The 25,289-nt window shown below is 41.0% G+C and overlaps 1 protein-coding gene across 1 annotated transcript in view; it reads right to left on the reverse strand.

The window, feature by feature from the left end:
* Positions 1–25,289, reverse strand: part of tsnare1 (T-SNARE Domain Containing 1) — a 269,991-nt gene that overhangs the window by 126,422 nt on the left and 118,280 nt on the right. The window contains exons 3-4 of the mRNA XM_034115670.1: positions 22,998–23,075; positions 22,113–22,182 (exon numbers count right to left, since the gene is read on the reverse strand). Of these exons, the coding sequence (XP_033971561.1) occupies positions 22,113–22,182; positions 22,998–23,075 (148 nt within the window). The remainder of the gene's footprint in view (positions 1–22,112; positions 22,183–22,997; positions 23,076–25,289) is intronic.

Consider the following 25,289-nt stretch of genomic DNA (forward strand, 5'->3'; position numbering starts at 1 on the left):
TGTAGTGTGATTACTGAATTATAAAAGTAACGCGTTACACTACTCCGTTACTGACAAAAGTAATATTATTACAGTAACGCGTTACACCCAACTCTGGCCGTGAGACGTGGAAAGAGGAGACTTATGATAAGGGCCTGATACAGTTGTATTAATGTTATAACATGGTTGGAATAACGGAGTAATATGCGTGCAACATGGGTATAATTACAGTGTAATATGGCTTGAATTTAGAAAATAGCAAAAAAAAAAATCTAAATATTTAAAACTGTATGCCCATTTAAGGGTTGATTCTTAGCATGGGGAAAGAAGATTATTTTATGGTTAAGGTTATTTTGCATCAGTCAAATCTGGCAACATGATCTTTGTAACAGGGACATAGAGCTGTAAGCCATTAGCATGAGGCCCCACTATTTACCTCGGGAATTCACGCATGTTATCGTCAGAGGTGGGACCAAGTCATTGTTTTGCAAGTCCGAGTCAAGTCTCAAGTCTTTGCGCTCAAGTCCGAGTCAAGTCTCAAGTCTTTGCACTCAAGTCCAAGTCAAGTCTCAAGTCAGGATGGGCAAGTTCAAGTCAAGTCCAAGTCCTAAACTTTGACAAAACGAGACTTAAACAAGTCCTTATGTGCTTTTCAACAAATGTAATGACATCGATCAACAGAATAATACTTAATAATCAAACTGCTCTTTATTAGTCACATTAATCATTTAATAATCTATTTTCTCTCTGCTGGTAAAGTAACGTGTTTTTCTTCTATTGTAAGAGGGATCAGTAAGGTAAGGCTACCGTGGCGGTTTGATTCAGAAGGAGTTTAATGTATAAGATCCCTGATGCTAATACTTTTGTACTTTTACTTGTAACATTTTGAATGCAGGATCTTTTATTGTAACCGAGTATTCCTACACTCTGGTACTGTTACTCAAGTACAAGATCTGAACTTCTCCCACCTCTGGCAATAAATCCTGAGTGGTTACCAAAAAAAAAACCCTGCTCTGAAGGTTATTTTCATTTTACAAATCCTGCACTCAGCTTTGCTTTCTCCAATATCATTGAAATGCAGCCAGAAGCTGCTCCTTTTTTCGGTTTTCGCAAATTTCTTGACTTCTTCCGACGCGCTTGCATTTAAATCCGGCTCCCCGTGGCTCTGTAGCTGGCCTGTACCACTACACCTGCTGTCTTTGGAGCGTCTGCCCCCCACCCTTCTTTCACATAATGGTATGATCCTAGTGTGTCCTCGCATATGATTGGCCGCATGGTGGCTCAGCAAAATAAAGTCCCGCCCCTGCCTGCATGGATTCTCAGCAAGAGTTGCAGCGGCTGAAGATTCTGCTCTCCCCGACGGGAGTCTGCTCTTCAAGCGGCATCTCGCGATCGGCGTGTTGGAGACCCCTGAATTAAATTATCAAGTCACCTCAAGTCAGAAGGCTCAAGTCCAAGTCAAGTCCAGAGTCATTGGTGTTCAAGTCCAAGTCGAGTCGCAAGTGTTTTGTGATTTTGTCAAGTCGAGTCCAAAGTCATCAAATTGGTAACTCGAGTCTGACTCGAGTCCAAGTCATGTGACTCGAGTCCACACCTCTGGTTATCGTGATAGCTGTATATATTCCCCCCTCTGCCAACGCTGAAGAGGCATGTGACGACGTCATCAGCTCTACTGTAAGCAGACTGCAGACACAGCACCCAAATGCTCTTCTCCTGATCTCTGGAGACTTCAATCATGCCTCTCTCTCAAAAACTCTGCCCACTTTCAAACAATTTGTTACCTGCACCACGAGAGGCAATAAAACACTGGACTTACTGTATGCCAACACCAAGGATGCATACAGCTCATCCCCCCTTCCTCCCCTGGGCAATTCTGACCACAACCTGGTTCACCTCGAGCCTGTGTACCAACCTCTGGTCCAAGGACCGTGCACCGTGAAGAAGTGGTCTGAGGAGTCTGAGGAGGCCCTGAAAGACTGTTTTGACACTACTGCGTGGGATGTGTTCACTGACTCTCACGGGGAGGACATCAACGGCCTTACAGACTGCATCACGGACTATATTAACTTCTGTGAGGAAAACGTCGTACCCACCAGGACTGTACGGTGTTTTCCCAACAACAAACCCTGGATTACCCCTGAAATAAAGGATCTCCTGAAGGACAAAAAGAGGGCCTTCAGATCTGGCAACAGAGAGGAGCTGAAGACTGTACTGAGGTGGAAAATCAGAGAGGGGAAAAACAGCTACAGGAAGAGGATGGAGGAACAGCTGCAGTAGAGTCTGGAGAGGCCTGAAAACCATCTCTGGCTACAAAAGGCGCGTTCACACCGGAGTACTTTTACCCATACTTTTCCCGTTTAGTTCCGTTAGTGCCTGGAATTTTGCGTTCACACCAAAAAGAGAACTTAGTTCCGAGAACTTTTACCCCCATTTTTAGTGCCTGATAGAGAGGTGGTACTATCCTGGGGAGAAAAAAGTACCAATTTCGATTGGCTGGGCGAATTGCAAACTACGCCCCGTAAAACTCTGAAAAGTTTTGTGAAGCCGCCATTGTATTTGCTGGCATTAGCATTATTAGCATTAGCATTAGCCCCACGCACCAACGGAGAGAGAATAACTTATGGCAACACAATAAAAACCATGGGAGCGGTGGAGTGATGAGGAGGTGTTGGCGTTCTGGCGATTTACTCTGAAGGCTTACCCTGTTTCTTCTCCCCCCCCTTCCCCTCCACCCGCTGACGACACCTTTTCCCTCACAACCAACCAGGTGAGGAGGGAGCTGCAGAAGTTTAAAACGAGGAAGGCGGCGGGCAGTGGTGTAGTGGGGATTTTTTTACTGGGGGGACGCTATTTTAATTAGGTCATCCCAAACAATGCCACACAAGTGCGCAGTGCACTCACAAAACGGGCAGACAGGTCCACAGAAACTACCGGTATGCTTAGTCCTACTTGAATTACTGTACTGCAAAAAGCAGACGGCGCTGCGCTCAACACACACACAGACTCAAAACCATGGACACACTGGCACATAAATTACATAAACAATTTATAGGCCTAAATTGCATAAGCTACAGTATTGCAACTAAGCAGACATATCTCTCTCTCTCTCTCTCTCTCTCTCTCTCTCTCTCTCTCTCTCTCTCTCTCTCTCTCTATCTCTCTCTATCTCTCTCTCTCTCTCTCTCTCTCTCTCTCTCTCTCTCTCTCTCTCTCTCTCTCTCTCTCTCTCTCTCAAAATCTATTTAAAACTCATAACACAAACTAACAAAATTCCCAAAGTTGTCCTGAAATTAACTTGTTAAATAAACGAAACACACTACCAATAGAAATACATTGCTTTTAAAATCGCTCTGTGTGACACGAAAAAAAGGGGAAAATCGTGTTGTTGAACATGAATCAATAGATTAAATGTTGTGACTATAACACGAAATGCCGTGAGACTGGGTTGCATCAGGAGCAGGGGAGGAGTTGTGAAACAGAAGACCACCGGGATCTTGCAGGTTTTAGATGAGGTATCTATGAATGAGTTTTTTATCTGTGGGATCAGTGGCCGAATGTGGACATCACCATCAGAAGAGAATGCATCCTCAAATCTCTTATGATCTACCTGGGTGAACCTGTTGACTATCTCATCAAAGAATTCCAGGTAAGACCTCCCACTCACTCACAGGCTGTTTGTTCATAAAAGAAAAATAACATATTTGTACTGCATGCAAATAACTGCTTGGTTAAAAAGCTAGTAATTTTTGATGACCTCCTGAGCATTCCTCTTGGGCCATCGTCCAACTAAACTGAGAACTTTCCTTTTTTCATCTATCCAGTATAATCTTGTATTTTTAAAAGGTAGCTGCAAACTTGGGGAAACTTTTGGGCCTCAGGCCCGTTGAACTACACTCTGTGGTCCTCATGCATTTCCCTTTTTTTTGCATGATATGCAGGAAACTGAGGCTGGAGAACTGGAGCAGGCAACAATGACAATCTTTGTCACTGGGAAAGAGGATCAGTTTCATCCACCCAAAGACGTCAAGATTCTTATCGAAGGAACAGAGGTCCTCAACAACTTGCACCTTAGTTTCAGTTTTCCTGTAGGATTTTGTGTATGTTAAATCGCCTCCATTTACTTCTGTAACATACTGACATCACTATAGAACACTCTTGCTCCTATTGGCTAGCGCTCCAACACATTGTACGTGATGGGGTGGGACATCTCTAAGCGGTTAACCAATCAAAACAGAGCCGGCCAGCTAACCAATCAGAGCAGACTGGGCTCTGGTTTCAGACAGAGGGTGAAAAGAGGTGCTGCAGCACATGCAGTATGAGACAAATAAAGAGCTTTCTGAACATTAAAGCATGGAGACATGTCACAGAGACACTAAATACTGAAATACACCTGAAGATGATCAAAATGGGTCCTCTTTAAGTTGATTTGTTATTGGCCATTCTGGGAATTTCAGGAAATGGCCATAACGTTTGCTTTGCCAAAAAGAACAATTAAACACTTTATCCAAAATAAACTGTCCTCAGGTGTGGAGATTGCAGTGTGACTGAGTACTAACAGCTCTCAGATGGAGTTATAGAGTGTAACAGAGCAAAATCCTCTCTGTACCTTCATGTTTTTGCTGGGAAGCTTTTCAGGGGTGAAAGGTTGAAGGTGCAGCCATATTCACACCCTCCAGCCGGTCTGCTGGAAGTCCCGGTTAAGACAGTTATTAAATATCCATGCTGTCAGGTCATCCTGGGCTTACAGCAGCCTCGCTTCCCCCAAAGGCCAAATCCCATCCTCCAGACCTGACACTGTAACGGCTGCCCCACAGAGATAGGCAGCTACACAAACACACCTCTGCTGCTGCACACACTACTCAAATATTGAGCTACGTGTAGCTGGTGGCAGGAAGAGCAGACCGAGTATGTGCACTGGGGCTGGAAGGAGCATGTAATGATAATTAAATGTATGTTATGAAATAAGCCACGATTAGACACAATTGTAAAATACGTAAAAAACAGCTCCCATCCATCTGTGCGGAGCAGGGTGGAAGGGGCAGGGAAGTAGACAGGCTAGAAGTTAATTTTGCTGTTAGAAATATAATTTTACTGTAAGGAAATAATTAAATTGGACTGCAGCCAGTGTCTCTCCCTGGCTAAAGTCATAGACAGAAATAGTGTCTTCTATGTGAAGAAGTTTTATTCTTATGATCTAATCAGGATTTAAGGCTTCATAAAGCCACTGTGCTGTCTTATATTGCTTCTGTAAAGAGATAGTAAATTGGTATGTGTTTGAGATCAGTTAGTATGATAATATACATTTTAATATTCCAAAGAATGAAGTACTGTATAGCAGCATATAATGGCAAAACAGCTCCAGCTCCTTCCAGTTGGATGGGTTTCCCTAGTGGACAGAAGGCTTTAAGTCATAGATTCTCAATTGGATTAAGATCTTGGCTTAGACTACAACATTCCAAGAAATCAACATTGTTCCTCTTAACCCAGTCCAGTGTTGCTTTAGCAGTGATTTGTGGATCATTGTCCTGCTGAAAGGTGAACCTCCATACCAGCCTCAAATGTCAGGTGTACATATACAGATAATGTATTTGATAACAGAGATAATGTGACACTTGTATTGCACACAGGTGGACTTTATTTAACGTATTAAGTGTCTCTGAAGGTCATTGTTTGGGCTTTATACAAGGAGCGTTAATACATATGCAAACATACTCTCAGTTTGTCATCTTTTATTCTATACTTTTTCTTTTTTTAAATATCATCATTTTGAAGTATTTTGTGTGGATCAATTAAATAAGATCGAAACAAAAATAAATTGAATTGAATGCAATAAAATAGGAAAAAATGGCAGGGGGGGTGAGTACTTAAAAAAGGCCCTATGCTAACAAGGCTAACTTTTCTTGCGCTAAGTTCTCTGCATGCTGTGCTAGTTTACTGTACTTGATTATGCATTATGTTCACACAAGACTTCGCAAGAAAATCGGTACACACACACACGCACACACACACAACACACACACACACAACACACACACACACACACACACACACACACACACACACACACACACACACACACACACACACACACACACACACACACACACACACACACACACACACACACACACACACACACACACACACACACGTAAAGATTAGCAAGTGGTAAACCTCATCCTGAACTTATATGCGTCATCGTTTAGCTCCACAGCTAAACGGTGAATCATTACAAGTCTTCAGACGTGACAGACTATTTTGAAATCGCACTGAGCTAATGCTCCATCAACTTACCCCCCAAAATTACAGCAGAGTACAGACTGTACGGATGGCACTCTGCATTAGGGATTTGGAGGAATGACAAATACACTCAGTATGAACGTGCAGCTGTGATGCACAGTGTGAAACATATGGAGGGGTTTATTTTAGGAACATATTAAGTGCGTTTACCAAACTACAACATGATGTTTAATAGTTCCCCTCGGCAATGACATTATCCCACTCACCAATAAATGATGCATATGTTTCATGGATCTGATGTTGCAAACAACTTAAAAAGGCACTCAAAATGATACAAACTATTATCGTATTAGTGCAGCCATGATATGTTAACTTTTAGTCATAGCGACCATGTCTGGTAAAGTCCATGCCCCCACTTGTACAATATTTTCTGTTAAAGAGGCCCTATTTAGCTTTTGGGGGGTTTCTCCCTTTCCTGTAGTGTAAACGGTCCGACAAAGACTAAAATCCCTGTGTTCCCTCCAGAGGGAGTTTCTCTCTCTCATCCTCATAAAAACAGAAGTGCTGCTGTAACTTGTTCACAAATCTTTATTGTACCATGACTTTGGTGTAATGTTGGCAGTAGACAAAAGAGTGTTGATGCATGACATATCCAACTGTGTGGCCAGTCAGTTTCCATATGCAAAGAATTATAATTAATTGACCAGACTTCATAGCTTTTCCTTTCGGTTTGCAAATTCAATTAAAAAGGAACAGTGGCACCTGAAGATAAAGTTGTATTCTGCTCACTGACCAGACTAGAAGGACTTAAGAGAGTTACTTCAAAGTGACAAAATCGACAGAGAGTTTCCATAATAAATGGGAAAATAGTTTTCTTTTGTCAGGTAGATGCCAGTGAAGGGAATCCTTTAAAACCTGTGGTCTAAAAATACATTCTGAGCTGTGCTTCCGTGCAGATGAGCTCCGATGGATCATCCATGAGTTGGTGGAAGCCCCCCCCCCACAACTGATACACTGTTACCAAACAATCAGAGCTCGCCCACTGCTGAGGACCCCCGAGAAGACCTTTTCAGAAGAGCTGAACAGTGATACATCTGCTAGTCACACTCTTCCCCCACAACAAGCTCCAGAGCCAGGTGGCCAGAAACAGCATGCAAAAGATTGGAATTGCTCACACTGTGAATTTCAATCAGTCACCTCGGTGTGTGTTTCTCCTGCCTGCTCCGTGTTTGGTATTCCTTTGAGAGCTGGTGAAGGAGAACTGAGCAGCTGGCTGCAGGGGGAGGTGTGAAGGATGGAGGGGGGCAAGGTGGTGTTGGGGGTGTGGGGTGAGTGGGGGGCTGTTCCCTGAGTGCAATAATAGTTTGAGAGCTTTATAGGGTAAAGCAATGTTTGTACCGGGCTCTTAAAGGGGAATGCTTGCACCAACTTGGAGTTGCTTCATTCACACTTCTCACCTGTTGCTAGCAGCAGAACATTCCTAAAACTTCATAAAAAGGTAGAACCGGAAGGAGGGTTTATTGAAAGTAAATTAAGGGTCATGGTAGTTTCGTCCGGTCCACAACCAACTTGATAATTCAAAAGTAGGCAACATGTTATTACACTGCATTTAATATCTCAAACTAAATTACATGATTACATTATTGGTGGTCTTAAACTTTTTGCAAACCAAGCTTCCAGACTCCTAGCATCTTACTAGCATACCGTAGTTAAACTCTTTCTGGCCATGTGCACTGACTGGCTGTGTTGTGACTATCACATACCACATGTAAATGACAACAGAAACAGAAATATAACTTTATCATACCCCAGCTCTATCAATTTATATAAAACTATACAACATGCTGGTATTCATTTAAATTATATTATACAACTTTGTGATATGTCGTGCCGACATACATTTGTTTTATCTAAATATGTGCTTAAGCTTACAATCACCTTGAGTACTCACACATAGTGAAGGCAGCATGTCAGCCACTCTGGTTATTCATGACACACAGGATGTGTAGATATCGACTCATACCAAATCACTGCAGTTACCAGTTTTGGGGTTAGATGATCCGGCAGTTTGATAGAGGGTTAGTAATATTTCACCTGTGAGTTTACTGGACTGGTACAGGAAGTGTTGGAACACTTCAATCTCAGAAGTTCTTGTCTCCAGTCTCTTTTCCTAAAGTTATCCAGAATATACAGTCAATTTCTACATTTATTCTGACTCAGAAGAAACAACAATGTCTTGTTCCGAAGGCAGTTGTGAGGAGGGGTAAGGGCAGTGTTATGCTAAAATGTTGCTTAATTGTATGACGTGTTTTTTTCAACTTCATTGCAAGGCTAAATAAAGTAGCTCTTGCTCATTCTAAATGGTCACGCAGGAACATGCAGTGATGTCATATAAAGGGGAACATGATCTTATCGTTAAATATGAGGTCACGGTGCACATTTTCAGAAAAGTCTGTCCTGTGAGGTTCCACTTGATTGTACACAAGAATGATGACAAAAATAGTTGGGCGAAGTGAGTGTGAATTGAGGATTAAACGTTCTGAAAGTTACAGAAATGGTTGTCCACATATCACCCAATCAGACTTTGAAACTTAAAAAGACAAAAGACATTGTCCCGTCTAATTCCAGTTCAAACTGTTCCTGTGGAGGATACATGTGGCGCAGGACACACACAGCACACTCTTATCTTCTCTTTGTCACTGCTGCCAGTGGACAAGGAGAGAGTTTATATTGGGGTTGTAGAAGATCCACAGTATAAAATGATACAGGCAGGTAACGTTGTGTCTTTGTGTGAGAGATCACCTGCAGAACCTTATGTTCAACACAAAACAATGTAAGATGTGCATCTGAATGTTATCAGTGGTGTGTTTTCTGTTTGAGGGGCAGAAACATTTTATTTTCACCATATAAGACAGTTCAGCAGAATCATGGTCTCCAAAGAAACCAAGTATCCAGGTTTATCAACACATCTCTAAGTTTATTACTGCAGTGGACTAACCCTTCATTTGAGATTCTGAATTCACAGCCCTTCACTAATGACTTGCTAATTAGCCATTTGGCAAGAAGTTATGAACAAGTGTCATCAAGCCATTAACAATCTTTCATTTTAAATGATGTATATGCAGACTATATTTGAACACATAATGAGTTGAAGTTGAGCTTCCAACCACCTCTCAGAGTCTTTATCAGAAAAAAGAGCGTGAGGCGCTATCATGGATATGATGGATGTAAGGAAAAGCAACAGGACAGTCAACCCTGCAATGTGAATGAATACCTTTGCAGGATCCACTGCTTTGTGATGATGTCATGATGATAACAAAAGCAAATATCGACATCATTATTACAGTATTTCAAATAAAGACAGGACTCTCCCTGATAATTATAAAAAGTTAAGGGTCTGAAAGCTAATTTTAAATATTTTTATACTGATGGGAGTAATATATAAACAAATTATGGACTTCAACACGGTGCAGGTCTCACCGGTGCTCAGTCAGCACATTACATCATCCAGAATCATTGGGTTTACTAAAAATGCTTAAAGTGGACCTATCATGCTATATTTGAATAATATATTGTAGGGCCATACCATATATAAGGTATATTTATACGTTTTATTTTTCAAAATACCAAACAGATCATGCATTTTAGCCATGCCTCATTTCGCTCTATTTTGCTGTCCTCCACCCTGTCTTTGCATGCGCTGCAGCTGACCACGCCCCCCTGCAAAGGAGGGGGCCGAGTTACGAGCGTCGTGTTACCATGCTGTTACCATGCCACGGCAACCTCTCATTCCCCTGATAGGTCAGCTCCTGCGTCCTGACGTCAGAGAAATGTTCAAATCTGGATCAGTCTGTATCAGATCCGTTGCAGCCCCGTTTTTAGAGATTTGGGTATGGAGGAAAAGAGAGAGGGTTGTGTTTTCTGACACTTGGTGAGTTCCCTGGAACACTGGGGACACATATTCATGTATAAAAGACGTACAAAAGTGCATTTTGCATGATAGGTCCCCTTTAACCTGTTACGCACCGCCCCCCCCCCCCGGTACCGGGCGGATAAACGCGTCATTTGCAGGAAACAACGCCTAAGGAATCTTAATATTTAATAAACTATGAATGTTTTATATCCATGTAACGGGAAGAAACTCAGCTAACTGATCTTTTTAAAAAAAAAATCAAAAAGAACCCCACAATGCTAACACTCAGCCTCTGAATTAGCCACGAGCGAAAAAATGTAACCTATCACTGCACCTAAACTCACTCATAACTCCCTTATTACTTATCCTAGATGCACAGCCAACCCCTCGATTAGCATCTCCTGGAGACACAGAATCTGGGGGTGCCCACCTCAACACTCAGTGATAAACATTTGCGACGATATAAACGAAAACGTACATCAAAACATGTGGCACTAGGTAGCTACAAACGCTAACATGGCTTACCTTGGTCAAAACTGGTCTTCAATGGCATTAAAACGATAAAAAAACGATGCTGCAGTTAATCCATAGGTTAATCCAATGTGTCTGTGTCCTCTTTGAAATGATTTCTGATAATCCATAAGCAATAAAACTGCTTTTTCGTTTCCAAATGTCAGAGCGAGAGATCGCTTCACTCTGGTGCAAACCTGCATGCGGGAAGCCCCCACCGTTTGTTTTCACAACGAGTGCGTGTGGGGGCCTCCCCCTTTGATTCTATTGGCTCTAACGGTCAGAAAGAGGTGTCAACCATCCAAATCGACCAAGGGGGGCCAGAGATATGAAAAAAAAAACATTTTCACCCAAATCACCTCAGAGGTGGAGTGGTTCTGGCTAAACCTCTCAAAAAAGGTCAAATGTCACTTGTTTTGCATCAATCTTGATACAGGGTACTTATTATATGTTGTACTTTGGATTCCTAAAGCTTTTAGTCTACTAACCCATCATCCAAGGGTAGTTTTCACTATAAGTAAAAAAGAATTTTTGGACGGACACTATAATTTACAGTTTTTTACTATGTAAAATCTGAATTTTCTTTAAAATAAAAAACATCTATATTGATTCTGACTTTTCTACATCCAACTCACAGGTTTATCATTACTTTGAGAAAAAAGATTATTAATTTAACCCTTTTAGTTCTGGGAATGGCATTTTCGAGCCTGAGACCTGAAAAACAGGCTCAGAGCTTAACAGGTTAAAATAAAAAAATGCTGCAAGAAGATCAAAACACAACGGAAACTGGGACACTAAAAAGTGACGCACACTGACCGGAGGCAACTGTCACTGTCACAGGAAACGTACCTAAAATGTTAGTTTTGCTTATTTGAATAATGTGATCGCATGATTCCTTCCGATAATACTACAGATCTGCTGTAAGCTAGCTAGCTAACATAGCTAACCTTGTCATTTCAAATATACTAACAAACACTTACAGTTATGAAACAGATCTATTGATTAGATTTATGATTCGAAAATGATAAAAGTAGGGTAGACATGTGGATATTATTCGGCTGAACAAAACGTGATCCGTCTCTTAAATGTGTGTCAACCACAGACCTTATTTCGAGCTATTTTCCAAAATCCTATGGAGAAATCCCATTGCTTTTTTGTCGAAGGAACCGGAAGGAGTTTACTTCCGGGTTTTAGGACGCGTCACTGCACCACTCTATACACATGCATAAACTTCACAGCGGGCGGAACTTGTCATAAAGTCCGAGAAAATAAAGCCCACCCATTTAGAGGGAAGATATGATTGGTCAATTGTACTGTCATTTGACATTACTCTCTCGTTGAGTTACGGCTAGCCCTCTGTGAATTTACAGCAGGACCACCAATCACCTCCTATCTTCACCTCGCAGAGACGGCTGAAGGAGCTTCTTTCATTTAACCCTTCACATTCAAACAGAAACTGAACAGGCAGATTCGAAGGATTTATTTCTTTGGAAATGTTATTTTAAATACAATTAAATCAAGTTATTTTGGTAAAACTAATGAAAAATATAACAAAAAAAATATTGGAAAAAAAATATTTAAATAAAAATGTTGTTTTTTTTATGTTTTCAAATATTATTTTTTGAAAATAACAGAGGGGGCCTAGAGGGCCCTGACGGCTCGCCACTGCTGTTCTGACATTTTATATTATTATCTATAGCAGGGGTAGCCAACACGGTGCCCGCGGGCACTTGGTCGCCCGCAGGGGCAACGTGAGTCGCCCGTGGGGCATGTTCTAAAAATAGCTCGCCAAGCAAATCCAAAATGTATAAAATACACAAAACAAAAAAGGAAATGTAATTAAAAGAATCTACCCTATGCATAAACGAAACCTAAATCATAGCGAACTCTATCTACTTACTACAACTCTATATCTATCTAACACCCCTCCTCCCCCCACCCCCACAATGAATATCGACCAATCACGTTCTTGTTTGATTTGCGGGACCAGCGTTGCAGTCGGGAAGAAAAGCAATGTGGCACCTCCCCGCTGATTTTCCTTCTGGCATAATCTACACAACACATCAGCCCCATTGAACAGCCTATCATGCCAGCCTATACAACACATGGGGGGCAGAGTTTTACACACACGCATGGCGTAATTTCCACCTGGGACAGGGGGGAAATGTCCCCCGCTCTTTTCGAAATCCCGTTTGTGTCCCCCCACTTTACAAATATGTTTTTTTTTTTTTTTTAACGCAAGCTGTCATCGCCACGGAGGAGCACACAGCCTCTGTGAGCGAGCGAGACAGACAGAGAGAGAGAGAGAGCTAGGGAGAGCACACCTTTATCTATTTAATATAGATAAAGTAAGAAATCATTCCAATGTGTACTATAGGACAGTAAGAAAAACAAAAAACAGTTTGAAAGGGGAGTGATTAGTAAAATAAGCATAAATAAACAGAAAGAAGCTAACTAGGTAACATAAGATAAGAATAATCAAGTTTAAATGATTTGTTATTGGTTGTGATCGTATTCTAAAGATGTTTGGATTATTGAAAAGTATACAGCTCCCTTTCATCTGAGTGTTGAGAGCTGTTTCCATCAATTCATGTTGTGCTCAAAGTGCTCCAGATTGATGCATTTCACTTCAACATTTAAAAATAATCTTCCCGGGGGTGCAGGCCCCCGGACCCCCCTAGAGGAGGTGAGGACCCCCCTAGAGGAGGTGAGGACCCCCCTAGAGGAGGTGAGTTCCCCCCTAGAGGAGGTGAGGACCCCCCTAGAGGAGGTGAGGACCCCCCTAGAGGAGGTGAGGCCCGTCCACCCCCAAATAAAGCAGGTTAAAATAATTAAATTGCATACTTCTATGAGTAAACACTGAAAACGGGTCCCACAGACCCAAACAGCACACAAAGGTTAAAGGTAAGCATATAATAATGTTAAAATGTGCTAAATATATACACTGCAAAAAACAAAAAAAAGAGGAGTAAAAGTAGCCCCGACTTGTTTTATTTTTTGAAAGTAGCCCTCACCCTAAAAAAGGTTGGTGACCCCTGATCTATAGGGATGCATTCCAGGAGCTTATTTAGAGACTTTCCATAAGAGAAACTGAGCGGTAGAGTTCAAAACCCAGATCACCAACACTGTAAAATTATACCCATACGAACACACACAGCTGCAGTTATGAAATGTATCTGGCATTTAAATGTGCATCTCCACCAGAATATACACCTACTGTGGGCACCCAGATACTGTACACACATGGCTGTGTGAGAGCGGTGTATGGAGCTTAACGTGGGTTTGAGAGGCAGAGAGATGCCTGCTTGTTGTGTAAGAGTGGAGGAGGGCGAGGTGCATCCACACACTCTGTGGACAGCTGTCACATTTATAGCGTTTCTGAAAGTGTTTCCATGTTTGTGGGGGATGTAAGTTCTCTGATTTCTAGGAACTGGTAACACAGATGTGATTACACAGAACAGTAATTACGAGTTTCATGACTCTGATTCCTCAACTGTTATAAACCGAATAAAAAAGGCCACGTAGGTCTCTGCAGCTGTGTGTGTTCACTGAAGGATCTCCCTTATGTGCCGCTCCATTCTGGCACCATGTGTGGCAATCCTAATGTGGCTCTGTCATAATGAGTCAACATCTTCTCCTTATAAATGAGAATGATTTACTCATCAATGCTTTACAAACAGAGTCATATGGTTTTTCTCTAGGCATTCCCGAAAAGCAATTCAACATACATGCCTTCTGAAACCGTGACTCTAGCCTTTCAGCGCTTCAAGGTTCTAGTTAGAGACAACTAGGCTTTGAGACACACAGATACTGAGCCCTCACTGGAAGTGACAATAGCCGCTATTAGCTAACTAGCTAACTAGTGATGATAGTTCGCCGTACCAATTGTTAAAACTCCTCAATAACCCAATACAAATAACAGTGGCTCTTTTTTTACATCAGTTTAGTGGTAGATGACTCAAATAGTAAAATAAACTAATGTATAACATTTAAATGTAAAGTGCTTTTGTTCAACCGCAATCGTGGCTGGTTTTGTTAGTTCTGTTATGTAGGGTTAAGGTTGAGCTGTAGGACCCAACAAAAAAAAGAAAAATCATCCTGTGGGGACCTTAAACAGTGTACTAAATATAATGGGAATCCATCCAATAGTGGAATCACTTGACTCAGAATGGTGTACAACCAGAGTTATACTAATGAACAGCTAAAAGATGGACATAAGCACAGGACACAATTATTTTTTATTTAATATTTTGTGAGGACAGTCCAATATCACTTATATTCATATCTGGATAGAGATTCTGGAGAGAGACTTTAATAGCTAAACATATTCAAAAGACCTGTAAACAGTATGATGTTTTCTTTGGTAATAGCCAAGTAAAAATAGGTGGTGGGAATGTTATATATATATTTTTAAATGGCTGTAATTAAATGATACTTTGCAGAAAGGTTTCCTGGAGAGAACTATATCTGAAACAGATTATAGATCAAATAGCTCTGAGATAATCCAGAGTTTAGTTGTAATGCAATATAATAGTACATGGGAACATAGGAACTATTTTATAGTTAATTTTCTGGGGAATGTACCAGAAAATGGAATCATTCAATAAAAGTACACTCAAAACGGTATTTACATAAACAATTAATAATACTTTTATTTGAAGTCATTGTTTTCTTAAGCAGTCATGATTCACTCATTCTTGTTTTACTTCAGCTAAATTCCTTCTGGCTAAGTCTATGTGACTGTATGATGTGCCGCAGCATGCTGGGTCTGGACGTCAGTCAGTTGGGGGCGCTGTCCCCCAATCACAGCTCTGTGTCCTCTGCACGTTACAGCCAGCAGAGAATGCTTAATGCGCTAACAAAGACAATGACACTCAGGGGGGCCGGCCATTAATCTACTTAGACTTTTTGCAGTGTGCATTTCCACGATTACAGGGGCAGGTCACATTCTATTAACCGTGAGATTTTAGTTTTCCTGCCCGAAGACAAGCAGACAGATGGAGGCTACCATTCTAACCATGGACAACTTCACTTGCTTCTGTTCTACTAAAACTACAGAGTCTGCTTCTCGCAGAGGGACAGTTGAGAGAAGACGGCTGATAATTGTTTACATCTGTGTTGGATTCAATAAGAACACATTGTGTGCCATAAAGCTGCAGCTATGGACATGGAACTCCCTTGGTTGAATAATTATCAAATTCATCGGAAGTAAGGAATAAATCAACTGATAGAAGCTTGGGTAGAAATCAAACTCGTGGCTATAGAAATAGCAGTTCAAACTAGGGTGACAAGTGTTGAAAGCAACATTTACAATGTCATGAAGAAGATATGTGATACTATTGAAAGCTCAATATAATGTACTACATTGACCTTGGAGTAAAACCGTTTTTACGATTCAGGATTTAAGGATATTATAGGATCTAAATAGGATTAGGATAATATTAGGATTGGATAATAATGAATTAAAACAAATTATTTCCAAAACCAGCAACCCCCAATACTACTTATTTAGTGGGTATTGTGTAACCCAAGTAATAGATATTGTCATGTTGTGCCAGACATGGCACAACATGACAATATCTATTACTTGGGACAATATCTATTACTTGGGTTTCTCTAAAAGTGACTACACTGATTTAAATGTTACTGGTACTCACTTAATTGGAACAGTACATTCAGTCACTCAACCTTCATAAGGAAACACATTTGTCCCCTAAAAACTGCACAGGAATGGTTCTATTTCAAGTGCAATTGCATTTTTTAAGTGATTTGTATGCTTTAGTCCCAGAACAAAATTTGACTTTTGACGGGGTCGAGAAGGCTTACAATTATCATTCACCATATAGGAAACAGTAATAATTTTGAATGTCTTTTTTCTGATACGCAGCTTGAATGTATTTCAAATGTATTTAAAGAATCAGTTCACGGAAAAGTTTCCTACAGGCAAGAGAAAACTTTGCAACACTAAAAACTAGTGTTCACAACACAAGTTAATGAGTTTTAAACGTCACCATTTCATTCTTGAATCAGAAAGCCTCCTGAATGGTTTCTGGAACAATTTTTCAAAACACAGAGCTGCTGCATAACAAAACAAATCATACTGAAGGCAATTTGCATCAGTCAGAGGCGGTGGATGTGTTGTTTGCATCCAGCATCAATAGTGCTGAAGGAAAATGGGCAGTTAAAAATAAAAGCAGCCAAGCATTGTCAGGAAGTCTCCAAGGCGATCATAAAAAATGTTCAATAGAATTGATGACATGCCAGACCAACACAGTGGGATAATGCATTTTAAACAGACGCAATCATCTTAGATTGGCCACTTTGTCATCAGCTTTGAATTTGGTAATTGCTGGCAGCTCAAATAAAAAAGAATAATCAATATGGAAGAGGGTGATGAAACAAAGAAAATAAGCACTTCTCTGGAAAGCAGAGATAAATGCAGCCCTTGGGTTACCCCTCGATTCCACCGGGTCCGTCTGCGTCGCGTCACGGCTGCGCCGCGGTTTTGGTCCGGCCTCATCCGGCGTCATACCCTACCGGGCGCGTTTCAGGAGCGTTTCAGAAGCATTTCAGATTCAGAGCGTCTTGCGTGCCGGCTCGCAGTTTTTGTTGATTTGAGCAGATTTCCTGGACAGGCTACTTTATACAGACAAAGTTAATAATAATAATTGTAATATTCCAGTTATAAACGACATGAATCAAAGATGTGTTGCTGTATTTTAGTGGTAAAAAAATGCATTCATCATCATAATTATTCTATATATATAATTTACACAGTGCCTGTAAACCGGAGGAGAACGCTGGCATTTCTCCTCCTACTTGAAAGACTACGGAGAGATAGGGTCTGCAAAATTAGTTTATTTTGGGGATTGACTGGATGCTCTGACCGGTCCACTTCCTGCCCGGCGCTATGCAACGCCTTGCGTCGCGTCGAAAATAGACTTGCATTCTATGTTTAGCGGAGCCCAGCGCCAAGACGCTTCTGGGACGCTTCTGAGCCGTAACGCGGCGCGTCTGGTGGAATAGCACCCATTGACTAGAGTGGCCGCGATCGATGTGAATGCCGTAACGCGACGATCATGAAACATGGACACTGGCCATTAGAAATGAATAGGCAACAAAAAATGTAGCCATGTCACGTTTTGAGAGGCGTTTTGTTAAACTATTACGTTTTGCCCTGTATACAAAGTCATTCAAACTAGCTATACGTTTTTTGTGAGACTGGGTTGGCTATCTATCTATAATTTACGACATATTTGTGATACTGTACCGCTAACCAACTGGCAGCGGTGGGAGAAGTACTCAGATATTGTACCAGAGTGTAGGAATACTCTGTTACAAGTTAAAGTCCTGCATTCAAAATGTTACTCAACTAAAAGCAGAAAAGTATTAGCATCAACATATAGTTAAAGTACCAAAAGTAAAAGTAGTCATTGTGCAGATTGGTCCATTTCAGAATAATATATATGATATGTTTTATAATGATTGATCATTAAAGTGTTCTCAAAGCTGGTAAATGTGCAGCTAGTTTGAATGACTTTGTATACTGCAGGGTAGCTTGTGAATTCACTCCAGGTGGATAGATAGATAGATAGATAGATAGATAAATACTTTGTTGATCCCAATTTGGGAAATTATTTTGTACCAAGTTACTCCCCACCTCCGCCAACAGGCTGTCCACTGCAATGAACCAGCAGGAGATTCAGGGCAGCTCCTGGAGACCCCCAGCCAGTGCGCTCAGGTCTGCAGGATCAGACCCCCACAGCTGGGGTCTGCGCTGGCCAAATTGGAGTTGCCACAGCTGCTAATGGAAGGTCGGTCTGAGCTACGCCTCCTACCCTCACAGCTGACCAGCCTTCAGGCAGCAGGGAGGGCAAAGCAATAACACAAGTTGTTCTGTTCGATCAGCCGTTCAGTCCAATAAACCAACCATTAAAGAGAACACTGACCCTGTATTGACAGACCCTCAGGGCAGCTTTTGCTCTCTCATGTTGGACTGAGGACACACTGGACGCTTCAATCACCTCACGAGGTTAAAGCAGTGATACGGGACGGGCTGGAGTTAGTCAGCTAGCATGTTTAATTCAGTCGCTATCATAATACATGCAACAGAATACTTGGAGATAAGGTCAGCACTGAGTCTCTTTCAGATTCTGTTGATATTGTTAGTTGCTTACACGTTGCACCCTATTGTCCTTCAAATGACTGATCCAAAGTAAAAAATGTGATGCAATTTATCACATTTGACAACCCGAAACCATTAAATGTTTGGCATTATTTAATAAGAAATTAATTGTAATCCATTGAAGGTAGTTTCTGAACAACTTCTGTTTGGTAGTTACTCCTTTTGAAATGATTTATAATTTTAGTAGTGATAAATATCTTGTATGAACTACACTCATTGGCCACTTTATTAGGTACACCTGTTCAACTGCTCATTAACGCTAATATCTTATCAGCCAATCACATGGCAGCAACTCAATCCATTTAGGCATATAGACATGGTCAAGACGACCTGGTGAAGTTCAAACAGAGCATCAGAACAAGGAAGAAAGGGGATTTAAGTGACTTTGAACATAGCATGGTTGTTGGTGCCAGACGGCTGGTCTGAGTATTTCAGAAACTGCTGATCGACTGTGACGCACAACCATCTTTAGGGTTTGCAGAGAATGCTCAGAAAAAGGGAAAATATCCAGTGAGCGGCAGTTCTCCGGGCCAAAATGAGGTATGCAGAAGACCATCTCTGAACACAACACGTGGAACCTTGAAGCAGATGGGCTACAGCAGCAGAAGACCACATCGGCTGCCACTCCTGTCAGATAAGAACAGGAAACTGAGGCTACAATTTGCACGGGTTCACCAAAATTCGACAATAGCTGATTGGAAAAATGTTGCCTGGTCTGATGAGTCTCGCTTTCTGCTGCGACATTAGGACAGTAGGGTCAGAATTTGGTGTATTAACCAACAAGTCCTCCAACTCATACGACCAAATGGGCCGAGTGTTCAAGCCCTTATTACGACCAAATGTGTCGTTTGTTCAAGCGCTTAATATGACCTATAATTACGTTTGAAAGTTTTCGACCTCTAGTGCTCCCGTTGAATGCAAACGTTACAGATGGTCGTTTATTCACAAATAACGCTCTCTGTAAAATCCTATATTGTAGGATAGTTTTGTCATTAAAACGCTTTTTGATTAGATTTCTAGCGAGAAGTGTATATTGTACTTTTAGAATCCACGTCCAGTCGATATGTAGGATCTATAGTTTGATAGATATTACGAAGATGATTTGAGGTATGCGGTAGCTTCCATGTAAAGTTACGGGTTGAAAACAATATTTCCGGTCTCGTCGTATTCATAATAAAACTAATGATCAAATGATTTAACAGTGATATCTGCAGTACTCATCCACTAAAAAACATCAGTTTATCCTTGTTAATTATACGACATTTATTGGTTTAAATTGTGTACAATGCTTTTGTGTTTTTCCCATAGGTTTTTCTCTTTCGATTCTGAGAGACACATTTCTTTTTTCAGAGGCTTTGATAGGCTAAAATCACGCCGCAATGCACGTTGGGATATGGTGTTTATGCGATATGAAATCGGTAAACATTTAAAAAAAAAAAAAAAAACTTTATTCCGAGTGTTCTTGCTTTTCTCTTTGGAAGTCATCACATAACGGCATTGTAATACACGGTTCGGCTGCATTAAATATTACACATCTGCCGTAGTTCTCTATTTATAGAGCCCTGATGAGAAGACTTCTGGACAAACTGGATCATAAATATATCAGCAATTACACAACATCTTACATTTATTTTCACAAAATACGTCTCCTTGCAGTATCAACATTAATTCGGCTGACTTTTATATTTGATCCAATTGGTAGATAGGTTATATTTACACCATAACTGTTATGATCACTGTTAAGAATCGCGGAAAAGGTAGGACCCAAATGCAGACTACAAAAAAGGTAAAGGTCTATAAACAAAAGCGAGCTTTATTTCAAAAGCCGATGACAAAAAACATGACATGAAACACAACGGTAGCACAAGGAAGATACATTACCGAAAAACTGACCGTGACTGACATGGAGGGAGACAGGAAAAACAAACAAGGGCTGGGCTGGACCCGTGCAATTCCAGTTTTGGATAGTCTGTCGTGGTTCCATTCCATTTCATAGAGCTGTTGACGCTCGGCGTAACCTTGTCGCACTGCCACTCCTACATCCAATCACAGGGCTTGAGGACTAATCACGGGGTTTGTAAAGCAAGGCGGATGTTGTAGTCCCAAACGATAGCTGGGGATTCTGGGTAGTGTAGTGTCTTCGGAAACTCTGTAGTGTCTAAACTCCGAAAAAACGATTTGTTTCTCCGAATCGAAGGTTAAAAACACAAAAGCATTGTACACAATTTAAACCAATCAATGTTGTGTAATTAACAAGGATAAACTGATGTTTTTTAGTGGATGAGTAATGCAGATATCACTGTGTAATCATTTGACAGTGAGGGGAATACATCCGGTTTTATTATGAAAACTTTCGAGACCGGAAAAACTGTTTTCACCCACGCTAACTTTACATGGAAGCTGCCCCATATACACGTTATCCTGGCGAGACCTCAAATCATCTTCGTAATATCTATCAAACTATAGATCCTAGACATCGACTGGATGTGGATTCTAAGAGTACAATATACACTTCTCGCTAGAAATCGAATCAAAAAGCATTTTAATGGCCAAACTATTCCACAATTTAGGATTTTCCAGAGAGGGTTATTTGTGAATAAACGTTCCTCCGGAGCGTTTGCAATCAAGCATGTTGTTTCTTACACGACAACTAGAGCACCTCTAGTGGTCGTGTAAGAAACAACATACAGTACACTTTAAAACGTGTCTCTGGGTCGTAATAAGGGCTTGAACAATCGGCCTATATGGTCGTTTTTTGTAGGAGGACAGGCTGGTATTAACATGAGAGCATGGATCCATCCTGCCTTGTATCAACGGTTCAGGCTGGTGGTGGTGGTTAATGGTGTGGGGAATATTCTATTGGCATACTTTGGGGCCCTTAGTACCAATTGAGCATGGTTTAAATGCCACAGCCTACCTGAGTGTTGTTGCTGACCATGTTCATCCCTTTATGACCACAATGTACCCATCTTCTGATGGCTACTTCCAGCAGGATAAAGCACTGTGTCACAAAGCTCAAATCATCTCTGACTGGTTTCTTCTACATGACGATGAGTTCACTGTACTCAAATGGCCTCAACCATCACCATACCTAAATCCTATAGATCACCTTTATAACCCTAACCCTAATAAAGGGGCCGGTGAGTGTATGTGTATCTATGAAAATATAGTTCAGTATAAATAAATATATCATAATATTTGTATTTGAAATGTTGAAGTGTAGTGGTCTAAATTGTCAAGACATACGACTACTTAAGTGTGTGTGTGTGTGTGTGTGTGACTCACAGACTCTGTCGTAGCTCTTCTGTATCTCTAGATGTCCCCAGTGATTGAAGATTCTTCTCCAGTGTGACAACTGTAAGAGCAATACAAACACAGGTTATACAGGTTATAGAATAATTGGAATGTCTTCTTAAGGCTACCAAAAAACTAATTCCACCTCCATTCTATTATTAAGTCAAGTCATAATTAAAACCTTTGCTAATGATTACCATTAACTAAGTAGTCTTTTTAAACCTTTTAAAATTTAATTAATTCACTATTTCAAAAAAACGTGATGTTGCGATCCGAACGTGGCCTTTTGGTTTACTTCCTCCAATTGGGTTAGCTTATCTTCTCATTACCATCGAACCGCACTAGTGTTGGCTTGGAGACAGTCCAGTACCATTTGTAAGAGGTGGTCTTTGTGGTCTGCACAATAGCACGATTACTCTGTTCAAATGTGTCCAAACAAATTGCAACAGGGGTTAAACTGCACAGGAGTTAGTGTAATATTGGTTTGTTAAAGAGCACTTCGAATTTAAAGAGGCGAAGACTAACTCCAATATGTTCCGGGTCAAAAGGTCTCAGAGTATTTATGCTGGGACGGGAGCACAATGACACAATGACACAATGACACACACACACACACACACACACACACACACACACACACACACACACACACACACACACACACACACACACACACACACACACACACACACACACACACACACACACACACACACACACACACACACACACACACACACACACACACACACACACACACACACACACACACACACACACACACACACACACACACACAACACCACACACACACACACACACACACACACACACACACACACACACACACACACACACACACACACGTCTTTTTACCATTGGCGTTGATCTGGAAGATATTGGAGGAGGTCTCCTGGAACACATCTTGCAGTTCTGAAGGGCTGACCTGAGTGGCTTTGGAGAAAAAAAACATGATATCAGCAAACAGTCCTGAGCGCAGTGGAGCGAGTCACTGCAGCACAGAGCGCTGATCACACAGAAACATGCATGCACCTTCTTTCATCAAAACACCCTATTTTAATTCAATGTTAGTGTTACTTTTCAAGTTCACCCTCATTATTATCATTCATATATTCAGCTTGTTGCACTGCCCCCAAAATATCAAATAATAGCAGTTTAAACAGTATGCAATGCATGAAGTATTTTGACAATAATATACTCAAGTAAAGCATCTGATTACTTCTTCCACCGCTGCCAATAAATGACAGAAATGGTGCTGAACAGTAAATCCATGCTGATGACACAATATTCAAGATTTTCTAAAGCCTGTGGCTATCTCTCACTTCCTATATCTGAAACTGTCACAGTTCCCTTGAATCCCACATAATCAATCAGGATTTGTATTTTCTTTTTCCTTTTTTAAAATTTTAAATGGTCTGCAAATGGTCAGCAAAGGCTGAAATCCCCCCATCTGAAACGCCTCCATTAGACTCCTTTGTTTGCCACGTTCATAACAGCCCAAAAAAAAATAAACCTGTTAGTTGAGAAAGCACTGTAAAACCCCCCTGAAAATGTATTGCAAGTGGTCACAAGTCTGGACAGATTAGACAGGTATACATATTATTTAAAAAACAATAGCTACAGTATGAGAAACCATTTTGGCAAAATGAATGATCTGTGCTTGTCTTTCTTCACATATACAATGTAACTAAATTATTTTCTATTCCTGACATTTCTGGCTGGTTAGGTTTTGGCAGCTTGTGATTACATCTGCCTTTATATTCTATTCTGGACATGAATGGCACCATTTTGTTTGACATCTCAGTCACGGTGACAAATGTTTAATATGCAATATGACAACATCTGCTTTAAATAATTAATTCATACAATGGTGAAATGTTTAACAGATCCAACTGAGCTGAGAAAATGATAAACGTCTTTTTTTGAAAGAATTGACACAACAAGGCTACATTAATAAGTGACAAGAGATTGCAGGACCATTTAAATTACAGTAATTGTTTTGAAATACTGTGTTGTGTCATTATAATGAATACATCGGGCTCTTGAATGGACATAAAAGGCTGCACTGATGATGATAGAGTGGGTGGGGGAAATGGCATGGCATTAAGCCCCAGGCAGGCTGCAGGAGTGGTGGGTTTACTGTATAAGTTATGTGGGCAGCACCATTTTCCTTTTTCAAAAGCATATGTCATTGCAAATGACAGGGAGAGGTAATGGCCTGGAGCCATTACTGCGGGCTGAGATCCACATCACGACCTGTAAGCTGCACACACAAACCATCTCTCCCACCCCTTTGTCAAGTGCTGCACCCTCAAATTACTGCCTTTGTTCTGACATGGTCAAAAATACAGAGGTATAGATAGAATGTAAAGCTTGAAAATGCCGAAAAGTCTGTGTATTTGAGGAGAGGTAAATAATATGTGGCCATTAAAAGAGATGGTGAAGACAGAGACAATGTGAATGTGAAATATGAGGCATGTTTTGCACAAGTTAGATAAAAACAGACACGCCTGCTATTTAATTTTTTATGTATTTACAATTTCCTATTCACCAAGCTTCATTGCACTAACATTGAAATAATTATCTACTGATAATAGCTTGTGTGCTATTATACAGTTTACTTGGTGTCCTCATGGTGTTGTATTCATGTAGCATGTTATCGTGGTTAACTAAGCACCTTGCTAAGGCTAATTTTAAACGTTTTATAAGTTACGAGGAAGAGTTATTGTGTTCTTGTTATTCTGTGTAGTTGTATAAGGAAGGAGTTTGTGGATACCACATTCTGTTGTGTCCCGTCAAAAGTGTTGAGTCTAGTCATGTTTCATGTCAACGAAGGAGAAGTAACGGTACCATCGGTCCATGCCATGATAAGACGCTGTCGCCGAATCTGGGCTGGTGCTCGTCAGTCCCTACTCAGAAGTTCGGCTCGGATGAAGGCTGTAGCAGACGTCCATCGCAGGGCCGCTCCCCTCCACAGACCGGGTCAGAAGGTTTGGCTTTCCACCAAGGACCTACCTCTTCATGTTGCCTCCAATAAATTGGCTCCTAGGTTTGTGGGTCCATTCCCGGTGTCTAAGGTCATCAACCCTGTGTCTGTGCGCCTACGACTTCCCAGGTCTATGAGAGTACATCCCACCTTCCATGTCA

Source organism: Trematomus bernacchii, unplaced genomic scaffold, assembly GCF_902827165.1.
Source record: "Trematomus bernacchii unplaced genomic scaffold, fTreBer1.1, whole genome shotgun sequence".
NCBI classification, from domain to species: Eukaryota; Metazoa; Chordata; class Actinopteri; order Perciformes; family Nototheniidae; genus Trematomus; species Trematomus bernacchii.